The sequence below is a fragment of the Tachyglossus aculeatus genome, chromosome 16, assembly GCF_015852505.1.
Source record: "Tachyglossus aculeatus isolate mTacAcu1 chromosome 16, mTacAcu1.pri, whole genome shotgun sequence".
Lineage (NCBI taxonomy): Eukaryota > Metazoa > Chordata > Mammalia > Monotremata > Tachyglossidae > Tachyglossus > Tachyglossus aculeatus.
Genome location: NC_052081.1, coordinates 8,436,936 through 8,460,717, shown reverse-complemented (window position 1 = coordinate 8,460,717; position 23,782 = coordinate 8,436,936). Strand labels below are relative to the sequence as shown.

Genomic DNA, 23,782 nt, shown 5'->3' with positions numbered 1-23,782 from the left:
GGAAGTACAAATTGGCAACATATAGAGACAGTCCCTACCCAACAGTGGGCTCACAGTCTAAAAGGGGGAGAGGGGCAATAAAAAGAGACAATCCCTGCCCACACCAGGCTCAGAGAGTTGCCCAAAGTCACACTGCAGATGAAATGGGCAGGACTTTTAACACTTTGTCGTTTGAGGGAAGGAAACAAAACTCTGCTATCAACTACCATTTCCAAAGCAACAAAAGCCCTTTTCAAATACAGAAATAAATTGTCGCTTCTCCCCAGAAAAAGAGGAAGTGTTATCCATCATTCATTCATTCGTTCATTCAATCGTATTTATTGGGCGCTTACTGTGTGCAGAGCACTGTACTAAGCGCTTGGGAAGTACAAGTTGGCAACATATAGAGACGGTCCCTACCCAACAGCGGGCTCACAGTCTAGGAGGGGGAGACAGACAACAAAACAAAACATATTAACAAAATAAAATAAAATATAATATAATAAAAAAATAAACCATCCTCTCCCACGGCCTCAAACTGATCTTCTGGGTCACCGGAGTGGGGAGGCTCTCAGGACTTTGCAAAATCCAGGTTTTTTTCTAAAGAAAATAACCCGGCGACATCCATCCTGCCTAACCAGTGGGAGAATCCGAAGAGCAGAAATTGAGCTGTTTTACAGAAGCAAGGGCCTTGTAAATTGCAGAGGGAGAGGGGAAGGAAAAGAGTATTAGGTATTAAAAGCAGAGAATGAATGCAAGACTTCCTGACTTTGGGATCTGGGCTCAGGCTAGTTTAGTCCCAAGTATTGAGGAGAACTCTTTTGATTCACAGAAGGGGGAGAGGCAGCAATGCAGGAAGCAGCACAGACTGGGTGCCCCTGGGGAAACCTGTCCAATTTAGGTGGTGTGATTCTCACCTTCTTGAAGTCCAACGTCCACGGAAGTCCTCTTGGCAGAGGAGGTGGGTGGATGGAGAGCTGCCTCATCCTTGAGGATCCCCTCAGGCACGGCATGTCGCTTTCCTTCATCCAATTCAACCCACTCCCCCTTGAGCCCCTTGAGGCTTTGAGGTAATAATAACAATAATGATGATGGCATTTATTAAGCACTTACTAGGTGCAAAGCACTGTTCTAAGCGCTGGGGAGTTTACAAGTTGATCAGGTTGTCCCACGTGGGGAATCACAGTCTTCATCCCCATTTTACAGATGAGGTAACTGAGGCCCAGAGAAGTTAAGTGACTTGCCCGAAGTCACGCAGCTGACAAGTGGCGGAGCCGGGATTTGAACCGATGACCTCTGACTCCAAAGCCCGGGCTCTTTTCCACTGAGCCATGCTGCAGATCTGGGTTGGGGGATAGGGAGGGGGTCCCATGGCCCTGGATGAGAGGTGGAGAAATGCAGACATTTTCCATTTTTTTTAAATGGCATTTGTTAAGGACTTTCTTATGTGTCAAACACTGTTTCAAGTGCTGGGGTAGATATCGGAGAATCAGGTAGGACTCAGTCCTTGTCCCACATGGGGGACTCCTAGTCTTAATCCCCCTATTACAGATGAGGTAACTGGGGCCCAGAGAAGTTAAGCGATTTGTCCAGGTCACACAGCAGACAAGTAGCCAGGCTGGGATTAGAAACCAGGTCCTGGCTCTTTTTCGTAGGCCGTGTTACTTCTCCTTGTCAAACACCTCCTCTCCTTCCTTCGGGCTCCCAGTCTTTTCATTCATTCATTCATTCATTCAATCGTATTTATTGAGCGCTTACTGTGTGCAGAGCACTGTACTAAGTGCTTGGGAAGTCCAAGTGGGCAACATAGAGAGACGGTCCCTATCCAACGGCAGGCTCACAGTCTAGAAGGGGGAGATGGACAACAAAACAAAACATGTTAGAAAAATAAAATAAATGGAATAAATATGTACGAATGTATACAGTCTAGAAAGGGGAGACGGACAACACAACAAAACATATTAACAAAATAAAATAAATGGAATACATATGTCCAAGTAAAATAGGGTAATAAATCTGTACGAACTTATACGGTCTTCTGCTGAAACCAGCGCATGGCCTGCTCCTTGTCGATTCTGTGTTTGGCCCCGATGCAGCCCGTCCTGCGTTTCTTGTCCGCGATGCTGAAGCCCGGCCGGCCCAGGACCACATAGAAGTCCAGGCCGTAGATGCCAATGCTCGGGTCATATTTGATGCCCAGGTCGATGCGTTCCTGGATACCAAAGCCGAAGTTGCCCGTGTCGGAGAAGTTGTTTTTTCCTCAGTTCGTATTCTCGCACCTTGAGCCCCTTCTCCAGGATCTCCTCAGCCTTGGCCCCCCTTTTCCCCTACCCCTTGTCCTTGCTCCTTTACCGGGCCCTTTCCTGATTTCAAGGGAGGGTGGTCAGACCTAGAGGGGCAGGACGGAGGGGCAGCCTTCCCATGGAGGGGAGGGTTTTAGGAGCAGAGCCCCAGCTGGGAAGCAACACTTAGGACACATACTTTAACCTTAATTGGGGGATGGCCATCTTTTGAGTCTGTACTTTTCGAGCGCTGAGTACGGTGCCCTGCACGGTAAATGCTCAATAAATAGGACTGAAGGACCGTCTGTGAGTAGCTGGCCGGGCCATCTTGGAGAAGCAGTGCGGGTCAGTGGAAAGAGCCCGGGCTTGGGAGTCAGAGGTCACGGGTTCAAATCCCAGCTCTGCCCATTGTCAGCTGTGTGACTTTGGGCAAGTCACTTAACTTCTCTTTGCCTCAGTTACCGCACCTGTAAAATGGGGATGAAGACTGTGAACCCCACTGTGGGACAACCTGATCACCCTGTAACCTCCCCAGCGCTTAGAACAGTGCTTTGCACATAGTAAGCGCTTTGGAAAGAGCCCGGACTTTGGAGTCAGAGGTCTTGGGTTCAATTCCCGCCTCCGCCACTTATCAGCTGTGTGACTTTGGGCAAGTCACTTAACTTCTCTGCCCCTCAGTTACCTCACCTGTAAAATGAGGATGAAGACTGTGAGCTCCCTGTGGGACAACCTGATCACCTTGTAACCTCCCCATTCATTCATTCATTTGTATTTATTGAGCGCTGTGTGCAGAGCACTGTACTAAGCACTTGAGGAGTACAAGTTGGCAACATATAGAGATGGTCCCTACCCAACAGCGGGCTCACAGTCCAGAAGGGGGAGACAGACAACAAAACAAAACATATTAACAAAATAAAATAAATAGAATAGTAAATATGTACAAATAAAATAGAGTAATAAATACGTACAAACATATATATAGGTGCTGTGGGGAGGGGAAGGAGGTAAGGTGGGTGGGATGGGGAGGGGGAGAGGAAGACTGTGAGCCCACTGTTGCGTAGGGACCGTCTCTATATGTTGCCAACTTGTACTTCCCAAGCGCTTAGTACAATGCTCTGCACACAGTAAGCGCTTAATAAATACGATTGATTGATTGATTGAAGGAGGGGGCTCAGTCTGGGAAGGCCTCCCCAGCGCTTAGAACAGTGCTTTGAATATAGTAAAAGCTTAATAAATGCTATCATAATAATAATAATAATAATTTTGGTGCTTGTTAAGCGCTTACTATGTGCAAAGCACTGTTCTAAGCACTGGGGAGGATACAAGGTGATCAGGTTGTCCCACGTGGGGCTCACAATCAATACCCATTTTCCAGATGAGGTTGTCCCATGTGGAGCTCACAGTCTTAATCTCCATATTACAGATGAGGGAACTGAGGCCCAGAGAAGTGAAATGACTTGCCCAAAGTCACCCAGCTGACAAGCGGCAGAGCTGGGATCAGAACCCATGACCTCTGACTCCCAATAATAATAATAATCATAATAATAATGGCATTTGTTAAGTGCTTACTATGTGCAAACCACCGTTCTAAGCGCCGGGGGGATATAACATGATCAGGTTGTCCCACGTGGGGCTCACGGTCAATCCCCATTTTACAGATGAGGGAACTGAGGCTCAGAGAAGTGAAGGGACTTGCCCAAGGTCACCCAGCAGACATGTGGTGGAGTCATCATCATCATCATCAATCGTATTTATTGAGCGCTTACTATGTGCAGAGCACTGTACTAAGCGCTTGGGAAGTACAAATTGGCAACATATAGAGACAGCCCCTACCCAACAGTGGGCTCAGTCTAAAAGGGGGAGGCAGAGAACAAAACCAAACATACTAACAAAATAAATAGAATAGAATAGATATGTACAAGTAAAATAAATAAATAAATAAATAAATAGAGTAATAAATATGTACAAACATATATACATATATACAGGTGCTGTGGGGAAGGGAAGGAGGTAAGACTTGCCCAAAGTCACCCAGCTGACAAGTGGCAGAGCCGGGATTAGAACCCATGACCTCTGACTCCCAATAATAATAATAATAATAATAATAACAATAGTAATAATAATAATAATAATGGCATTTGTTAAGCACTTACTATGTGCAAAGCACTGTTCTAAGTGCTGGGGAGGATACAGGGTGATCAGGTTGTCCCCTGTGAAGCTCACAGTCTCAATCCCCATTTTCCAGATGAGGTAACTGAGGCCCAGAGAAGTGAAATGACTTGCCCAAAGTCACCCAGCTGACAAGTGGCGGAGCCGGGATTAGAACCCATGACCTCTGACTCCCAATAATAATAATAATAATAATAATGGCATTTGTTAAGCGCTTACTATGTGCAAAGCACTGTTTTAAATGTGGGGGAGGATACAAAGTGATCAGGTTGTCCCACGTGGGGCTCACAGTCTTAATCCCCATTTTCCAGATGAGGGAACTGAGGCCTAGAGAAGTGAAGGGCCATGCTCAAAGTCACCCAGCTGACATGTGGTGGAGCCAGGATTGGAACCCATGACCTCTGACTCCCAACAATAATAATAATAATGATGGCATTTGTTAAGAGCTTACTATGTGCAAATCACTGTTTCAAGTGCGGGGGAGGCTACAAAGTGACCAGGTTGTCCCACGTGGGGCTCACAGTCTTAATCCCCATTTTCCAGATGAGGGAACTGAGGCCTAGAGAAGTGAAGGGCCATGCTCAAAGTCACCCAGCTGACATGTGGCGGAGCCGGGATTGGAACCCATGACCTCTGACTGCCAAGCCCGGGCTCTTCCCACTGAGCCCCGCTGCTTTTCTAATGCGGTTATTGTTGTTATTATTATTATTATTATTATTGTTGTTGTTGTTAAGGGGGGGGGGGCCGCGCCGAGGCCGCTCCTGTCAGCGCCATGGCGCCGCCCCTCCTGCTCCTGCTCCTGTTGTTCGTGTCCCCGCGCCCGCGGCTGTCGATAAAGTTGTCGCAGCGGACAAGATGGCGGCCTCCCTGCTGAGCTCGCTGGCGCGGGCCGTACGGCAGGTGGGTGGGCGCGCGTGCGCGGGCGAGCGCGTGGCGTGGGGGGTCGGGGGGGGCCGGGGGGGGCCGGGGGGGGCGCTGTTCCCCTTGTGGCCCCCCCCCCCCCCCGCGCGGCGGCCGTTGGTGGTTGTGTCTGTCCCCTCAGGGCCGGCCTCAGGGCCGCCTCCTCCTCCTCCCGGCCCCGCCAATAATAATCACAATAATAATGATAGCATTTATTAATCAATCAATCGTATTTATGGAGCGCTTACTGTGTGCGGAGCACTGTACTAAGCGCTTGGGAAGTACAAATTGGCAACACATAGAGACAGTCCCTACCCAACAGTGGGCTCACAGTCTAAAAGGGGGAGACAGGGAACAGAACCAAACATACCAACAAAAGAAAATAAATAGGATAGAAATGTACAAGTAAAATAAATAATAATAATAATGATGGCATTTATTAAGCGCTTACTATGTGCAAAGCACTGTTCTAAGCGCCGGGGAGGTTACAAGGTGGTCAGATTGTCCCAAAGGGGGCTCACAGTCTTAATCCCCATTTACAGAGGAGGTAACTGAGGCACAGAGAAGTTAAGTGACTTGCCCAAAGTCACACAGCTGACAATTGGCAGAGCCGGGATTTGAACCTATGATCTCTGACTCCCAAGCCCGTGCTCTTTCCACTGAGCCACGCTGCTTCCCTAAATAAATAAATCAATAGAGTAATAAATATGTGCAACCATATATACATCTATACAGGTGCTGTGGGGAAGGGAAGGAGGGAAGATGGGGGGATGGAGAGGGGGACGAGGGGGAGAGGAAGGAAGGGGCTCAGTCTGGGAAGGCCTCCTGGAGGAGGTGAGCTCTCAGCAGGGCCTTGAAGGGAGGAAGAGAGCGAGCTTGGCGGAGGGGCAGAGGGATTGGGGGCATTCCGGGCCCGGGGGAGGACGGGGGCCGGGGGTCGACGGCGGGACAGGCGAGAACGAGGCCTAACGGTGAGGAGATTAGCGGTGGCAGAGGAGCGGAGGTTGCGGGCTGGGCTGGAGAAGGAGAGAAGGGAGCTGAGGTAGGAGGGGGCCAGGGGATGGATGGACAGCCTTGAAGCCCAGGGTGAGGAGTAGCACTTGAGAGGAGGGAGGAGAGCTCCTCTGAGGATACGCGCTTACTACGTGCACAGCACTGTCCTAAGCGCCGGGGAGGTTACAGGGTGATCGGGTTGGCCCACGGGGGGCTCCCAGTCTTCATCCCCAGAGCGGCAGCGCGGCTCACTGGAAAGAGCCCGGGCTTTGGAGTCAGAGGTGGTGGGCTCCAATCCCGGCTCCGCTGGGTGACTTTGGGCCAGTCACTTCACTTCTCTGAGCCTCAGTTCCCTCATCGGGAAAATGGGGATTAAAGCTGTGAGCCCCCCGGGGGACAAACCTGATAAACCTTGCCACCTCCCCGGTGCTTAGAACAGTGCTTTGCCCAGAGTAAGCGCTTAATAAATACCATCATTATTATCCCCATTTTGCACGTCCTCCCCCGGGCCTGGAATGCCCTCCCTCTGCCCATCCGCCAAGCTAGCTCTCTTCCTCCCTTCAAGGCCCTACTGAGAGCTCACCTCCTCCAGGAAGCCTTCCCACACTGAGCCCCTTCCTTCCTCTCCCCCTCGCCCCCCCTCCATCCCCCCCATCTTACCTCCTTCCCTTCCCCACAGCACCTGTATATATGTATATATGTTTGTACATATTTGGTACTCTATTTTACTTGTACCTATCTATTCTATTTTATTTTGTTAGTATGTTTGGTTTTGTTCTCCGTCTCCCCCTTTTAGACTGTGAGCCCACTGTTGGGTAGGGACTGTCTCTATATGTTGCCAACTTGTACTTCCCAAGCTCTTAGTACAGTGCTCTGCACACAGTAAGCGCTCAATAAATACGATTGATGATGATGATGATCCACCAAGCTAGCTCTCTTCCTCCCTTCAAGGCCCGAGAGCTCACCTCCTCCAGGAGGCCTTCCCACACTGAGCCCCCTCCTTCCCCCCCCACCTTACCTCCTTCCCCTTCCCCACAGCACCTGTATATGTATATGTGTTTGTACGTATTCACTACTCCATTTTATTTGTACATATTCTTATTTTGTTAATATGTTTTGTTTCATTGTCCGTCTCCCCCTTCTAGACTGTGAGCCCGCTGTTGGGTAGGGACCGTCTCTATACGTTGCCAACTTGGACTTCCCAAGCGCTTAGTACAGTGCTCTGCACACAGAAAGCGCTCAATAAATACGATTGAATGAATGAATGAAGTCATCACACTTCTCTGGGCCTCAGCTCCCTCAGCTGCAAAATGGGGATTGAGACTAGGAGCCCCCGACCCCGCAGGTTTGGCCGTCCAGCCCGTGAGCCCGTTGTGGGGTAGGGATTGTCTCCATCTGTTGCCGAATTGGACTTTTAGGGAAGCAACATGGATCAGTGGAAAGAGCCCGGGCTTGGGGGTCAGAGGTCGTGGGTTCTAATCCCACTCCACCCCTTGTCAGCTGGGTGATTTGGGGCAAGGCACTTCACTTCTCTGGGCCTCAGTTCCCACACCTGTGAAATGGGGATGAAGACTGTGAGCCCCACACCTGATCACCTTGTATACCCCCAGTGCTTAGAACAGTGCTTGACACTTCTTAGTAAGTGCTTAACAAAATACCATTATTATTATTTCCAAGTACTTAGTACAATGCCCTGCATACAGTAAGCGCTCAAGAAATACCATTGAATGAATGAATGGGGATTATGCCCACCCCGGCGTTTAGTACAGTACCTGGCACACACAGTAAATGCTTAACAAATGCCGCAATTATTATGTCTAGCAGGGGCAACCAACACCCAGAGCGGACACTTCACACACTTCAGTGCTGAATGCTGTTGGAGTCTCTTACTGGAGTTAGGGGAAAATGTGCAAGAATGTGGGGGAGAGGGAGCGGGTTCTTTTCATCTGCATTTTTCTTAACTGAAAAAAGTAAAATTACGAACTCTGGATTTTCTGCTTGGACTTCCTCCCATATCTCAGTAGTAGGAAGGCCCCCATACACACCCATCCTCCCTGGGCACATCACAACACATGCATATATACACCCCTTGGAGTAGGGAACTAGCATGACCCAGTGGAAAGAGCCCAGGATTGGGAGGCAAGAGGCCTGGATTTTAGCCCCAGCTCTGTCACTTCCCTGCTGGGTGACCTTGGGCATGTCACAACTTCTCTGGGCCTCAGTTTTTCTCATCTGTAAAATGGGGAGGAGATAAACACTTGCTCTCCCTCCTCAGACCTAGAGCCTCAGGTGGGACAAGGATTGTGTCTGATCTGATTACTTTGTATTTACCCCAGTACTTGGCACATCTTAAGTGCCTAACAAATACAATTATTGTTACTATATTCCCCAAGTGCTTAGTATAGTGTGTGGTGAGCCTGTAATATTACTACCAATTTCATGAAACCATATGGTTTGTTTTTCAGCAGTCACTTTTTTTCTGCTTATCTTAGAATAATTAATAGGTACCTTATTGTGGTGCAGAATTACTTTGTTGCTAGCAGGAACCTTTAGTCCTGATCCATCATAGCTGTAAAGAGAGGGTAGCATGGTTAGGGTGAGTGGCTCAGTATTGATTCAACTGTCTCTCTTCTGCATTGTCATGGTCATTAGGTGGTTCCTCTGCCAGGGGCAGGGCAAGCCCGAGGTTATTATGTGGACTGGAGGATGCTCCGTGATGTGAAGAGACGGAAAATGGCCTTTGAATATGCAGACGAGAGGCTGAGGATCAATTCTCTCAGAAAGAACACCATTTTGCCCAAGGATCTACAGGTAAGTCCATTACACTTCTCGTGCGGCCCTGTTGGACTCCTGGCCTTTGGCGGCCAGGTACCGGTTCCAAAGCGGAGGAGGAGCGTGGCCTATTTGAAAGAGCAGATATTTCCATTTGGCTGTCCTGCTCCCTAATAAATCGTCTTCATCCATGCCTCTCCTCCCTCCTCAGAAGCAGGCAAAGACATTGCCCTTTCTTTTCCCCTCCAGCACCTCCCTATGTAAAAGAGAACCCCCCCCACCAGAAACACCAGCCCTCACCCTCCATTAAACAGACACTCCGATGGAGACCTAACCTCCCCAGTGCTTAGAACAGTGCTTGGCACATAGTAAGCGCTTAATAAATGCCATTATTATAGGCCTTCCCAGACTGAGCCCCTTCCTTCCTCTCCGCCTCGTCCCCCTCTCCATCCCCCCCATCTTACCTCCTTCCCTTCCCCACAGCACCTGTATATATGTATATATGTTTGTACATATTTATTACTCTATTTATTTTATTTGTACATATCTATTCTATTTATTTTATTTTGTTAGTATGTTTGGTTTTGTTCTCTATCTCCCCCTTTTAGACTGTGAACCCACTGTTGGGTAGGGACTGTCTCTATATGTTGCCAATTTGTACTTCCCAAGTGCTTAGTACAGTGCTCTGCACATAGTAAGCGCTCAATAAATACGATTGATGATGATGATGATGGAGAGGGGCAGGGTGCCAGGCCACGTCTCAGATGCACGAGCAGCCCGGAAAGGGCCGGAGTTAGTGTGGCTCACTCCCTTTCCCCCGTCACCCCCACCTACTCCCAAGTCGGGGCCAGATGCTGTCAGCAAGTGGTGTGGCTGTGAGCCCACTTTTGGGTAGGGACTGTCTCTATATGTTGCCAACTTGTACTTCCCAAGCGCTTAGTACAGTGCTCTGCACACAGTAAGCGCTCAATACGATTGATTGATTGGCTGGGCAAAATAATAATAATGATGGCATTTATTAAGTGCTTACTATGTGCAAAGCAGTGTTCTAAGCGCTGGGGAGTTTACAAGGTGATCAGGTTGTCCCATGGGGGGCTCACAGTCTTAATCCCCATTTTACAGATGAGGGAACTGAGGCCCAGAGAAGTGAAGTGACTTCCCCAAAGTCACCCAGCTGACAATTGGCGGAGCCGGGATTTGAACCCGTGAACTCCGACTCCAAAGCCCGGGCTCTTTCCAGTGAGCCACGCTGCTTCTCCATAATGATGGCATTTGTTAAGCGCTTTCTATGTGCCAAGCACTGCTCTGAGCGCTGGGGTAGATACAAGATTATCAGGTTTTCCCACGTGGGCCTTACAGTTTTAAACCCCATTTTACAGATGAAGTAACTGAGGCACGGAGAAGTTAAGTGACTTGCCCAAAGCCACACAGCTGACAATTGGCGGAGCTGAGATTTGAGCCCATGACCCCTGATTCCAAAGCCCGTACTCTTTCCATTGAGCCACTGCTGCATAAATGGGTTATGGGGGCTGCAGCTGGCATGTCCTTCATCAGTCACCGAGTCCCTCTTCTGGGACTGAAAATGAGCTTGTCTTCAGCGTGTAAAACCCGGCATCCTTCACCGCCCCGGTTCATTCATTCAGTCATATTTATTGAGCGCTTACTGTGTGCAGAGCACTGAACTAAGCGCTTGGGAAAGTACAACAGTAAACAGTGAGTGACATTCCCTGCCCACAACGAGCTTACAGTCTAGAGGACTCACCAACCCCTGCCCCGCCCCGGCTTAAATGATACCTGGCTTGCGGAAGGGCTTTCACCCAAGGTTTTCCTTTCGTAGGAAGTGGCCGATAAGGAGATTGCCGCCCTCCCACGGGACAGCTGTCCCGTTCGGATCCGCAACCGCTGCGTCTTGACCTCCCGGCCGCGGGGAGTGAAGCGGCGCTGGAGGCTCAGCCGCATCGTCTTCCGCCACCTGGCTGACCACGGCCAACTTTCTGGGATCCAGAGAGCGATTTGGTGACTCCTTGTTAAGGCAAAAAAGGAGTCCCAGGTTCAACCCGATTTTAAATGACATCTAGTGACGGTGCCGTGACGTTCGACCTCCGTAAAACAGCTCGAGGGAGTCTGCTTAGGTGTTGTGGGGGGCAGAGATCTGGGAGAGGCCATCTCTTTAAGCAAACTGCTACCCTGATGAAGTCTGTGCTACGGAGCAACCCTTAAATTAAAGCTAAGATAAAGACCTGTTTGTGTTTTTCTTAATTCTTCCCATTTGGGATGATAGTAAAGTCTCCTTTCGCCCCGTCTTGTTGGCTTCATGTCTTCCGATCACTATAGCGTTGAAAACATCCCTGGAAACGAATGTAAGAACACAAGCTTCCGTGAAAATCTGAAACACCTGCTGGGGTACTTATATGTACGTCTAACTTTTCCAGAAGCTACGTTTGAGACGTGTGTTTGTAAAAGTATTACTCTGAAGGGGGTCTTGCCACCCCCCTCCACCTTTCTTACCCGTTTTGGTGTTGCCTTGGTGGTTTGTCATCTTCAGAGCCTTCTGTACACCAGCCAGGTGTCTCCTTGAGGCCCCCAGGTCTTCTGCCCTGACCACTTTAGCTCTGGCCCCAGCCTTTACTCTGCTATCACTTGGTGTCTCTGCAGTGGAGAGAAGTCAAAGTTACAGTAACATAAGGCCAGGGGCTCTCCTCGCTGGGGAACCCGTCCTCCAGCCTTTTCCCTTCTGGGTAAGAAGTAGCCAGAGGTAGCCGCCTGGGTGGGGCGGGTTTGCTGAATCTTAGTTTCTGTTATTTGTGGGTAGGAAGGTATCTTTTCAGGCGGTGCTGCCGTTGGCTTCTTTTACAGCAGAGTTGCTAGCCACATTGTTTGGCACTTTTTCTTTTTAAAATGGTATTTAAGTGCCTACTGTGGGCCAGGCACTGTACTGTACTAGGTACGGGATCATCAGCTTGGACACGGGGATCACGGTCATAATCCCCATTTTACAGGTAACTGAAGCCCGGAGAAGTGAAGTACCTTGCCTAAGGGCACACAGCAGCCAAGTGGAGAAGCTGGGATTCGAAGCCGGGTCCTTCTGCCTCTCAGGCCCGTGCTCGATCCACTAGCCCCACTGCTTCTTGTGTTGGGGCGGGTCCCTGACTGCCGCTGAACTGTTTCTAGTTCGGCACGTAGAGGATTCCCTCAGACCCTTGCTGTTCAGCCGCAGTCACGGAGACCGTGGACTAGGCGGGGCGAATCAGACAAATCAGACAATCGTCGAAGCTTCGTCTAAGTCAGCGGGACCCCCCTTAATGCATCGCCCCCGTGAAAACGTTAAACACTTGCATCGAGCCCAAAGAAGTCTTTGCAGGAAGTGTTTAAGCACATTTTATTTAAATAAATTCTTCAGCATGAAATGGGAGGAGCTCACAGCTGTCTCTGCTTGGGAAGGGTGTAGACAAGTATGCACTGGTCGAATTGATTGGCGCAGCCCAGCAGCGGTCTCGGATGGAAACACCGATATCCCAGCTCCGGGGGTGGGGGTCCGGTGAAGGCCTTTTTCATTTCATTTCAAAAGTCTGTGTCTCCTTTTGCTTGTTTCTCCCTTGACTCTACCCAGGCTTTATTGATGGTTCTTTTCATCTCATCATCCCCATCTTCATAAATCTTCTTCAGAACATTCATCAGCCCTTCGCTGGGGTCAGTGTCATTGTCAAAGGAGGGCTTTCTGTAAGAAAGAGCGAGTGGAAACCCAAAGTAAAGCACGATGACATGGTGGTAGTCATATTTTTCAACAGTAATGCCTCGGAGAGTCAAAGGGTGCTTGAGTCAAGTGCGCGTGCCTGTGAACGAGTGGCATTCTGAACCCAAAAGAAACCGACAAACGAGGACTACCCGAGATCAGTAAAGCTATGGGACTTTGTCTAAAACCTGACCAGCCACCTGAACTTCCAGGAGATGGGGGCCCAGCAGGGGTACTGGTTTGAAAATACTTCTTACTGGTTTGCCAGCCAGGAGAGTGTAAATTCCTTGTAGTCAGGGAACGTGTTACTTTGTTATTCTGCACTTACCAAATGCCTAGTGTGGGGCAGAGCACCAACTTGGTGCTCTTGAAATACTACGGCTACTGTAGTGTGTGTTGTGTGAGTGCATAGACATTGCCATGCAAGGTTTTTTTTTTTCCTCCACATCTGGCAGGGGTAGCAGAACATCCAGCCAAGAGGGCCAACCTGTGTAGACAGGGGTCCGACGCCCAACAATAAATTCCAACCATTATTTGGCAATGTGACAGGCTCCCACGAAAGGTGATACAGTCCCAATTAAATTAGAGATTGTGAGTTCTTAGAGGGCAGGGATCCTGTCTGGAACCATAGCAGGTACTCAATTTCTACTGACTGAAAACAGAAAAATGACACAGCACCTGACAGATGCAGAAGACCAAAATTAAGTTTTCCAGAGGATTAATGTGGCCCAGTGGAAAGAGCAGGGGCCCTGGGTTCTAATCCCTGCTCCATCACTTGTCTACTGGGTGACTTCGGGGAAGTCACTTCATTTCTGTGGCTCTGTTTCTTCATCCAGGGAGGACACTTACTCCTTTTCTTTGCTATCTTTCTCCACCTGGGTCAGGTATTCCCATTTATGATCCACCTTCTTTCTGCACAACACAAGGATGGTGTCGGTCTTAACCTAAAAATGAAGAGAAAAGTCACGATTACGCTGAAGGATCCACCGAATTCTTATTTCACGTGGAGGCATGGGTAGACTCTCCCACTGTTTACAATTAATTCACTTTACAGGAGTCAGGAGTAGTAGGTCCTTCTATAATGTTTCTACCATAAAAAGTACCCCATGAGCCCCCACCGTAGACAGGTAACCGTACTGAGTGCTTGGGAGAGTACCTTGAAAGTAGACAGGATCCCTGGCCTCAAGGAGCTTACAATCTAGCAGATATTTTGTGTTACGGACAGATCCCAAGTGAAGAATTAAGGAACATTTCTTCTGATAATGCACTTATGTCTGGTTAGAATGCAATATGGTATCAGAAAGAATGATTGCCTGCATAGATGTAGCATTGCATAGAGGTCATGGGTTCTAATCCTGGCTCTGCCACTTGTCGGCTCTCTGACTGTGGGCAAGCCACTTCTCTGTGCCTCAGTTAACTCATCTGTAAAATGGGGATTAAGACTGAGCCCCACGTGGGACAACCCGATTACCTTGTATCTACCCCAGTGCTTAGAACAGCGCTTGGCACATAGTAAATGCTTAAATACCATCATTATTACTATTATTATTCTTATACTATTGCTAAAGTTCTGAGTTCTATAATGTTTCTTCAAGAATGTAAACCCTGCCTTACAGAACCATGGGCCTTCTTAAAACGGAATGGACACAGAATACATTCTAATCCCAGTCCTCCAATCAATTTTCATCATAAATTTGACTAAATCCCCTAGTTTCCCCAACTGAAAAGTAAGGATTGCAGAATTACACACTTGTCATCAAAGTGGCTAGGGACAGGACTGAAAATGGCAAAATAATCAAGACAGAAAACCATACCTTTCTTGAGCTGCCTTCCACTGAGATAGGTTTCAAGAGGTTGCTGACTGTCATGGAGTAATTTTTCCCATTTAGATTCTTCACCAGAAGCTCAAATGACCTAGAAGGGAGACAGTGACGGGTGCATTATCTTTCTGATTCCATCAGTAGACACCCTGAAGCGTATTTGGAGAGCACAGTGGTAGTTTTTCAAGGCACCAGGTTTTCCCGCTACTGCAGGGACTCAGAAATTCGGGATTTATTGCCTTCAAACCTCCAGCTTGAGTTGGGGGTATGGGGTGAAGAGAGGGTGCAGAGGAAGAAAGGGGACAGGGTGGGATGCAAAAGAAGAAAGGGAAGTGAAGGATGCTAAAATTTAAAATATCTTGAGTCCAGATGGAAAATTACTCTTTGCTGACAAAATAGCCCAGGACTCACCTCTCTGCGAAATGCACTTGTACATCCTCCAAAGGGACTTGCTGAACTCCGGTTAAGGTGACGTAAATTTTCACAAATTTATCCGACTGATCCCATCCTGTAAGAGGAATGGTTGAGGACTAGTTACTATGAATCTCCCACATCACCCTGTCGCTAGAGTCAATAAATATGGCTCTTACCACAGGCTATAGGTAAGTCAATACCTTTGCCCACAAGTGAGGGTGGGCTGATTACAGTGTGATTAAATAACCGTGGAATTTATTCTGGCTTACTATGTGGGAAGCGCTAGGCTAAGCACCCGGGAAAGGGCACAGAAATGAGATCAGACCGAAACCCTGACCCACAAGGGGCTCATAATCTAAGTCAGGGTTTTGTCTTAAATGGAGAAGGCTTTTGAGAAAAGGTGTATTCTGGAGTCATATCTCACAAGGAATGGTCTCCTTAGACCTCAAGAATGTTTTTTTACTGGGGAGGGGGAAGAGTTTAACTAATGAGATAAGGACTCGGTCTGTTTCCTTCTGTCCTTACTCTTTGAACACCCCATTCTCCTTGCTGCCAGCGTCGCCCACTGCCTTCTGCCCAAAAGATTCTGCAATGTTTCCCAGCTAAATGCCCTCGCACCCTGGACTCCCAACTTGGCTCACTGGCCCTGAACGGGCAAGGCTGGATGGGCTCCTCTTGCCACCCCTCAAGGACGGTGATGGAAATGTCGTGTGCTTAGTTGAGTAAAGGGGAGAGCATTCACTCAGCCGTATACAGAACCAATATGTAGGAAGCGGTAATACCGTAATTGTTGATTTTCACCGTGTATCCCACTGAAATGGGGGCAACCACAGCTGCTGGCTTTTCACTGTCAGCCGTCTCTCTTTTCCCTTGCTCCTTCTGCTGCATCTTGTTCTTAATTTCCAACTCTAATTTGCCTTTCTCTGCCGTTAGGACGTCCCGAACTCGTTTCCTCGTCACCTTTTCCAGTAAAGTTTTCACCTCCTCCAGGTCCTTCTGGTGCTGCATTTAAAAAATACAAAATGTGTTAATTCCAACAGGCCAACTCAAAGAAGCAAGGTCAGGACTTTAGATTTATATCTACTTCTCCCACCCGTGAACCGGTCATTACTTCTTTACTGCAGGATCCTTTCCTCCAGCATTTAACCCAGCTGGATGGACATAACTCATGTTGCCTACACTTTTCCTAAGGAACCCACTACATTTAGATTCATAAATGTTACCCAGGGAAATGGCTGGGCAAGTCTGTGGTTTTCTATCAGCAGCAATCCGTTAAAGGAGAAGAATGACTCAAAACTAATGGTGGTGTTTGAAATTAATTTGGGCATGAGTCTGCAATAACTAGCTTTCCAAATAAAATGGCCTCAAAAGGCCAAAGGTCTCCCCAACCATATTCTGTGATTGTCATTTTGTATTTATTTGGCATTCGTCCCTTTCCCTGGCTAGGTTCTTTTATCGCTCTTTGGGATTTTGCTGTTTTTCAGATAATTTCAGGTAACTTTCCGTAACTCATTACCCACTGGGGCTACAGGTGGTATCGGGATGGCGGCCTAGTACTAAAATGACATCCAACTGGCTCATCGTGGATGTAATCCAATTATTTATTGATTGATTTCACTATTCTATTAGAGAAGCAGCATGGCATAGTGGATAAAGCACAGGCCTGGATGTCAGAAGGCATGGGTTCTAATTCCACCTCTGTCACGTACACGCTATGTGACCTTGGGCACGTCACTTCACTTCTCTGTGCCTCAGTTACCTCATCTGTAAAACGGGAATTGAGACTGTGAGTCCCACTTGGGATGGGGGCCATGCCCAACCCGATTTGCCTGTATCCACCCCAGCACTTAGTAAAGTGCCTGACACACAGTATGCACTGAACAGATACCACAATTAGCATCATTATCACAAAAAACATTTGTCATACTGTTTCAAGCACTTATTCTACAAACATTTCATTTTTCTAAAATAACTGAAAAATTGAACAACAGAAAACTAGCGGTACAGGCCCATGTTCTTTCTCAGCAAGCCAGACCAGATGGATTCTGACCAGATGGATTTTACCTCATGCTCAAAATCTGGGCTATTGGGAACCATAAAAACATTAAGCAAGTGAGTCAGACTTTTAACATTTAAAAACATATGTTTTGGCAAAGGACCCATATCATCATGACTTGGTAATTCAGTTTACATATAGGTACCCAACAAAGGTACCCTGTCATGGGCAGGGAATGTGTCTGCTAATTCTGTTCTGCTGTACTCTCCCAAGCACTTAGTACAATGCTCTGCCCCTGGTACGCCTCAACAAATATCATTTACTGTGATATTAGCTGCTAAAATGCAGCAAATTTCAATGGCATGTGTGGCAAGAGGAACTATAAATGAATTAAATGCAACAAGGATTTGGATGTGCACTGCAGTGCACTGTGCCAAAACTAGACAGTTCTTCTATGAAGAGTACAAGTAAATTAAAGCTTAATTCTGAACAATTTTGCTTTTATATGAACTAAAGCAATAATGGCTCAATTAGATGACAAATGACAACCCTTCCATTCCTGGAAGGACTTTAAATAAACCCGCAACTAAGTAACTGGGTCTAAAACAAGGTACAGTCAGGAGCAGTTTTGCAAAAGCACTCATACATTTCTTATTTAGGTCGTGTATACCTCTACAGTATTTCCAATCCATGCTCACAGGGCTGATACCAGCTATAAGAGTCAACTTTTCACAAATCTTCATCAAGTCCTTCTAGACTGTAAGCTCATTTTGGGCAGGGAATGTGTCTGTTTTACTGTTATAACAGGGAGAGAGAAGGGCGGGGGGGGAGGGAGGGGGAGAGAGAGAAAAGGAAGGAAGGAAGGAAGGAAGGAAGGAAGGAAGGAAGGAAGGAAGGAAGGAAGGAAGGAAGGGAGAGAGAGAGAAAGGGAAGGGAAGGGAAGAAAGAGAGAGAGAGAGAGAGGAGAAAGAGAGGAGAAAGAGGAGAAAGGAGAAAGAGGAGAGGAAGAGAGGGGGAGAAAGAGAGAGAGAGATAAAGAAAAAGGAAGGAAGGAAGGAAGGAAGGAAGGAAGGAAGGAAGGAAGGAAGGAAGGAAGGAAGGAAGGAAGGAAGGAAGGAAGGGAGGGAGGGAGGGAGGGAGGAAGGAAGGAAGGAAGGAAGGAAGGGAGGAAGGGAGGGAGGGAGGGAGGGAGGAAGGGAGGGAGGAAGGGAGGGAGGAAGGGAGGGAGGAAGGAAAAGGAAGGAAAAGGAAGGAAGGAAAAGAAAGAAAGAAGGAAGGAAGGAAGGAAGGAAGGAAGGAAGGAAGGAAGGAAGGAAGGAAGGGAGGGAGGGAGGGAGGGAGGGAGGGAGGAAGGAAGGGAGGGAGGAAGGAAAAGGAAGGAAAAGGAAGGAAGGAAGGAGAAGGAAGGAAGGAAGGAAGGAAGGAAGGAAGGAAGGAAGGAAGGAAGGAAGGAAGGAAGGAAGGAAGGAAGGAAAGGAAGGAAGGAAGGAAAGGAAGGAAGGAAAGGAAGGAAAGGAAGGAAAGGAAGGAAGAAAGGAAGAAAGGAAGAAAGAAAGAAAGAAAGGAGTGTAGTTTGAAAGGGGTCAGACCTGTTGTTAGGAATGGGCTTCTGCACATCACGGCACAGAAGGCATCACGGTCGGCCGGAAAGGTCAGAGGGTCTGGGACAGGAGACTCAGTTCTAGTCCCAGCTCTGTTACCAGCCAGCAGTGTGCTCTGGGGCAGTCACCTAACTGTTCTCTGCCTTTTCCTCACCTAAAAAATGAGGCTAATGACGTCCCATCACTACCCCACTACATTGTGGGGGGAAATGAATTCATTTGATATGCCAACTTTTTAGAAAAATAAAAGCGCTACACGAACTCAAGGCCTATTGCTAGTGTCACTGATGGATCACTTTGCTGCTCAGAGTCCATGGGGGTAAATCAAGAAGTTAACAGCTCAGGCTTTCACCCGGGACCCCGTCTTCACTCAGTATCAACCCAAATGTCATTTAAAGGGCATAGAAACCGAGCAAGTCACCTTAGGCTATTAACTGCTCAGACCCCACAGATATGACTTCTTTAACCGTTCTGAAACTTAACGGGGAAACAAATTCAACATGAAAAACCAGTCTGTTTTCTGAGACATGTATTCACTCAGGGCATTAGCTACTTTGAGACTGTGCATTTCAGAGTTTGCGTTAGGCCATCCTAGAGACAAAATACGGGGAGAAAAGCATTTAGCGCTACGGCAACGAGATGAAGTCCAATAAGTCCAAGTCTGGGACGGCGTCTCTAACGGGAGGAAGGTCGCTTCATCCACCTCACCCAGAGGAATGACACGACAGCCCATCGTCGCTCTACGACGAGACTCAGTTATCATTAAAACCCTGAAAATGAAGTTACAACCCAAAGGGGCTCCAACAGGACCTCACCCTCCCCACCCCTCAAAACCCACGTTAAACTGCTGGCTGTGACACTAAGCCGAACGATATGAGCATCTTTTGGGGGCCTCTGAAGCTTCCCGCCACTGTGTAGGCGAGTGGTGCCAGGGACAGGACCATATTTGCTTGTACATATTTGTACATACATGTACATAAGTTTGTACATATTTATTACTCTATTTATTTATTTTACTTGTACATATCTATTCTATTTATTTTATTTTGTTAGTATGTTTGGTTTTATTCTCTGTCTCCCCCTTTTAGACTATGAGCTCACTGTTGGTTAGGGACTGTCTCTATATGTTGCCAACTTGTACTTCCCAAGCGCTTAGTACAGTGCTCTGCACACAGCAAGTGCTCAATAAATACGATTGATGATGATGATGACGGGATGGTTCGCTTCCACTGGCTTCTCCACCCCACAGCGCCTAACCACCTGGCGCACGATGACAACAACTGTGGTATCTGTTAAGCGTTTAAGGTGCCCAAACACTGTGCTAGGCGCTGGAGTGGATACAATTCCACATAGCGGACTGAGCCCGGGAGTCGGCAGGTCATGGGTTCGAATCCCGGCTCTGCCACTTCCCTGCTGTGGGACTGTGGGAGAGTCACTTCACTTTCCCGTGCCCCAGTTCCCTCATCTATCAAATGGGGATGGAGACTGTGAGCCCCACGTGGGAGGGGGACTGGGTCCAATTTGATTTGCTTCTACCCACCCCAGCGCTCAGTACAGTGCCTGGCACAGAGGCAGCGCTTAACAAAGACCATCATCCTCATGGTGGGTGTAAGTGGGATGGAGAACAGGGCCTGAATCCCATTTTACGGATGAGGAAAGGGAAGCACAGAGCAGCCAAGTGGCTTCCGCAAGGCAGCGGGTGGGATTAGCCCCCGCCCCACCCCCATGCCCCTTTCATTCCTATTTACTGAACGCTTACTGTGTGCAGAGCACTGGACTAGGCGCTTGGGAAGTACAAGTCGGCAACAGATAGAGACAATCCCTACCCAACAACGGGTTCACAGTTTTTCACTCAGCCACAATAATAATAGTGACGGTATTTGTTAAGCGCTTACTATGTGCCAAGCACTGTTCTAAGCGCTGGGGGAGATACGAGGTGACCAGGTGGGGCTCTTAGTCCCCATTTTCCAGATGAGGGAACTGAGGCCCAGAGAAGTGAAGTGGCTTGCCCAAAGTCACCCAGCAGACAAGCGCGTGGCTCAGCGGCAACAGCCCGGGCTTTGGAGTCCGAGGTCATGGGTTCAAATCCTGGCTCCGCCAACTGTCAGCTGTGTGACTTTGGGCAAGTCACTTTCTAGACTGTGCGCCCAATGTTAGGTAGGGACCATCTCTATGTTGCCAACTTGTCCTTGCCAAGCGCTTAGTGCAGTGCTCTGCACACAGTAAGCGCTCAATAAATACGACTGATTGACTGATTAACAAATGTTATTATTTCTAGACTGTGAGCCCGCTGCTGGGTAGGGACCGTCTCTCTATGCTGCCAACTTGTCCTTCCCAAGCGCTTAGCACAGTGCTCTGCGCACAGTAAACGCCCAATCATCATCAATCGTATTTATTGAGCGCTTACTGTGTGCAGAGCACTGGACTTAGTCCAGTGCTCTGCACACAGTAAGCGCTCAATACGATTGATTGATTGATTGATTGATTAACAAATGTTATTATTTCTAGAGTGTTAGCCCGCTGCTGGGTAGGGCCCGTCTCTCTATGTTGCCAACTTGTCCTTCCCAAGCGCTTAGCACAGTGCTCTGCGCACAGTAAGCGCTCATTAATACGATTGATTGATTGATTGAATGATTAACAAATGTTATTATTTCTAGAGTGTGAGCCCACTGTTGGGCAGGGCCCGTCTCTCTCTGCTGCCAACCTGTCCTTCCCAAGCGCTTAGCACAGTGTTCTGCGCACAGTAAGCGCTCAATAAATACGATTGATTGATTGATTGATTGAATGATTAACAAATGTTATTATTTCTAGAGTGTGAGCCCACTGTTGGGCAGGGCCCGTCTCTCTCTGCTGCCAACCTGTCCTTCCCAAGCGCTTAGCACAGTGCTCTGCGCACAGTAAGCGCTCAATAAATACGATTGATTGATTGATTGATTGATTGAATGATTAACAAATGTTATTATTTCTAGACTGTGAGCCCACTGTTGGGCAGGGCCCGTCTCTCTCTGCTGCCAACCTGTCCTTCCCAAGCGCTTAGCACAGTGTTCTGCGCACAGTAAGCGCTCATTAATACGACTGATTGATTGATTGATTAACAAATGTTATTATTTCTAAACTGTGAGCCCACTGTTGGGCAGGGACCGTCTCTCTCTGCTGCCAACCTGTCCTTCCCAAGCGCTCAGCACAGTGCTCTGCGCACAGTAACCGCTCAATCATCATCAATCGTATTTATTGAGCGCTTACTATGTGCAGAGCACTGGACTTAGTCCAGTGCTCTGCACACAGTAAGCGCTCAATACGATTGATTGACTGATTGATTGAATGATTAACAAATGTTATTATTTCTAGAGTGTGAGCCCGCTGTTGGGCAGGGCCCGTCTCTCTCTGCTGCCAACCTGTCCTTCCCAAGCGCTTAGCACAGTGCTCTGCGCACAGTAAGCGCTCAATAAATACGATTGATTGATTGATTGACTGATTAACAAATGTTATTATTTCTAGAGTGTGAGCCCACTGTTGGGCAGGGCCCGTCTCTCTCTGCTGCCAACCTGTCCTTCCCAAGCGCTTAGCACAGTGCTCTGCGCACAGTAAGCGCTCAATAAATACGATTGATTGATTGATTGACTGATTAACAAATGTTATTATTTCTAGAGTGTGAGCCCACTGTTGGGCAGGGACCGTCTCTCTATGCTGCCAACCTGTCCTTCCCAAGCGCTTAGCACAGTGCTCTGCGCACAGTAAGCGCTCAATAAATACGATTGATTGATTGATTGATTGAATGATTAACAAATGTTATTATTTCTAGAGTGTGAGCCCGCTGTTGGGCAGGGACCGTCTCTCTCTGCTGCCAGCCTGTCCTTCCCAAGCGCTTAGCACAGTGCTCTGCGCACAGGGAGCGCTCGATAAGTACGACTGAATGAATTTGTCACCTCCCCAGCGCTTAGAGCAGTGCTTTGCACATAGTAAACGCTTAATAAATGCCATCATTATTATTATTATTATAAAATGGCGGGAAGATGGGGGGGGGGGCGTTCCGCCTCGTCCCCGCGCCTTACCTCCTCCAGGGGGGCCGCCATGCTCGCCGCCGGAACTTCCCTGACGACGAGGAGGAGGAAGAGGAGGAGGAGGAAGAGGAGGAAGATGAGGAGGAGGAGGAGCCGCCGCCGCCTCCTCAGCCTCTGGTGACCGGCCCCGCCCCTTAGCAACGGCCCCCTCCCCTTAGCAACGGCCCCCGCGCGACCCCGGAAGCCGCCCCCACCGGAAGCTCCCTTCCGGGGGGGGGCCAGCGCCGCTTCCGGCGCGGCGGCGGGCCGCTCTAGGCCTGCGGGAGGACTCGGCCGGAGGACTCCGCCGGCCATCCGGCTCGTGCCCCGCCCTCCTCCCCTCAGGTCACGTGGTCGCTTCCCCGCGGCGCAGGGCCCAGAGCCCGGCCTCTCCTCCCCCTCCCCCTCCCCACAGCCCCTCTAGAGATGTTTTTACAGATTTATTACTCCATTTATTTAGCTTGTACAGATCTATTCGATTTATTTTAGACTGTGAGCCCACTGTTGGGTAGGGACCGTCTCTAGATGTTGCCAATTTGGACTTCCCAAGCGCTTAGTACAGCGCGCTGCACATAGTAAGCACTCAATAGATATGATTGATTGATTGATTCTATTTATTTTAGACTGTGAGCCCGCTGTTGGGTAGGAACCGTCTCTAGATGTTGCCAATTTGTACTTCCCAAGCGCTTAGTCCAGTGCTCTGCACATAGTAAGCGCTCAATAAATACGATTGATGATGATTTTATTCTATATGTTGCCAATTTGTACTTCCCAAGCGCTTAGTACAGTGCCCTGCACATAGCGCTCAATAAATACGATTGATGATGATTTTATTCTATATGTTGCCAATTTGTACTTCCCAAGCGCTTAGTACAGTGCTCTGCACACAGGAAGCGCTCAATAAATACGATTGATGATGATTTTATTTTGTTAGTATGTTTGGTTTTGTTCTCTGTCTCCCCCTTCTAGACTGTGAGCCCGCTGTTGGGTAGGAACCGTCTCTATATGTTGCCAATTTGTACTTCCCAAGCGCTTAGTCCAGTGCCCTGCACATAGTAAGCGCTCAATAAATACGATTGATGA

The 23,782-nt window shown here is 48.3% G+C and overlaps 2 protein-coding genes and 1 pseudogene across 2 annotated transcripts; 1 reads left to right on the top strand and 2 right to left on the bottom strand.

Moving 5' to 3' along the window:
• Positions 1-2,005: 2,005 nt before the first annotated feature.
• Positions 2,006-5,204, bottom strand: LOC119938676 (annotated as a pseudogene).
• Positions 5,205-5,265: 61 nt separating this feature from the next.
• On the top strand, positions 5,266-11,334 carry MRPS14 (mitochondrial ribosomal protein S14). The gene is made up of 3 exons (XM_038758236.1): positions 5,266-5,330; positions 8,976-9,134; positions 10,933-11,334. The coding sequence occupies exons 1-3, from the start codon at positions 5,286-5,288 to the stop codon at positions 11,113-11,115; spliced, it is 387 nt and encodes a 128-aa protein (XP_038614164.1). The 5' UTR covers positions 5,266-5,285; the 3' UTR covers positions 11,116-11,334.
• Positions 11,335-12,454: 1,120 nt separating this feature from the next.
• LOC119938241 (calcyclin binding protein) lies at positions 12,455-22,818 on the bottom strand. The gene is made up of 6 exons (XM_038757992.1): positions 22,712-22,818; positions 15,845-16,064; positions 15,060-15,156; positions 14,643-14,742; positions 13,678-13,772; positions 12,455-12,813 (listed from the first exon to the last, which is right to left on the bottom strand). Exons 1-6 carry the CDS (start codon positions 22,730-22,732, stop codon positions 12,657-12,659), a joined length of 690 nt encoding a protein of 229 aa, XP_038613920.1. The 5' UTR covers positions 22,733-22,818; the 3' UTR covers positions 12,455-12,656.
• Positions 22,819-23,782: the final 964 nt, after the last annotated feature.

Excerpts from the sequence above, each read along its gene's own strand:
- MRPS14 (XM_038758236.1), top strand. The coding sequence starts at position 5,286 with ATGGCGGCCTCCCTGCTGAGCTCGCTGGCGCGGGCCGTACGGCAG. Across the intron at positions 5,331-8,975 it reads TGGCGCGGGCCGTACGGCAG|GTGGTTCCTCTGCCAGGGGC; the intron begins GTGGGTGGGCGC and ends CATGGTCATTAG. Across the intron at positions 9,135-10,932 it reads TTTTGCCCAAGGATCTACAG|GAAGTGGCCGATAAGGAGAT; the intron begins GTAAGTCCATTA and ends TTCCTTTCGTAG.
- LOC119938241 (XM_038757992.1), bottom strand. The coding sequence starts at position 22,732 with ATGGCGGCCCCCCTGGAGGAG. Across the intron at positions 14,743-15,059 it reads CAAGTGCATTTCGCAGAGAG|GTCATTTGAGCTTCTGGTGA; the intron begins GTGAGTCCTGGG and ends TCTCCCTTCTAG. Across the intron at positions 13,773-14,642 it reads TGGAAGGCAGCTCAAGAAAG|GTTAAGACCGACACCATCCT; the intron begins GTATGGTTTTCT and ends CTTCATTTTTAG.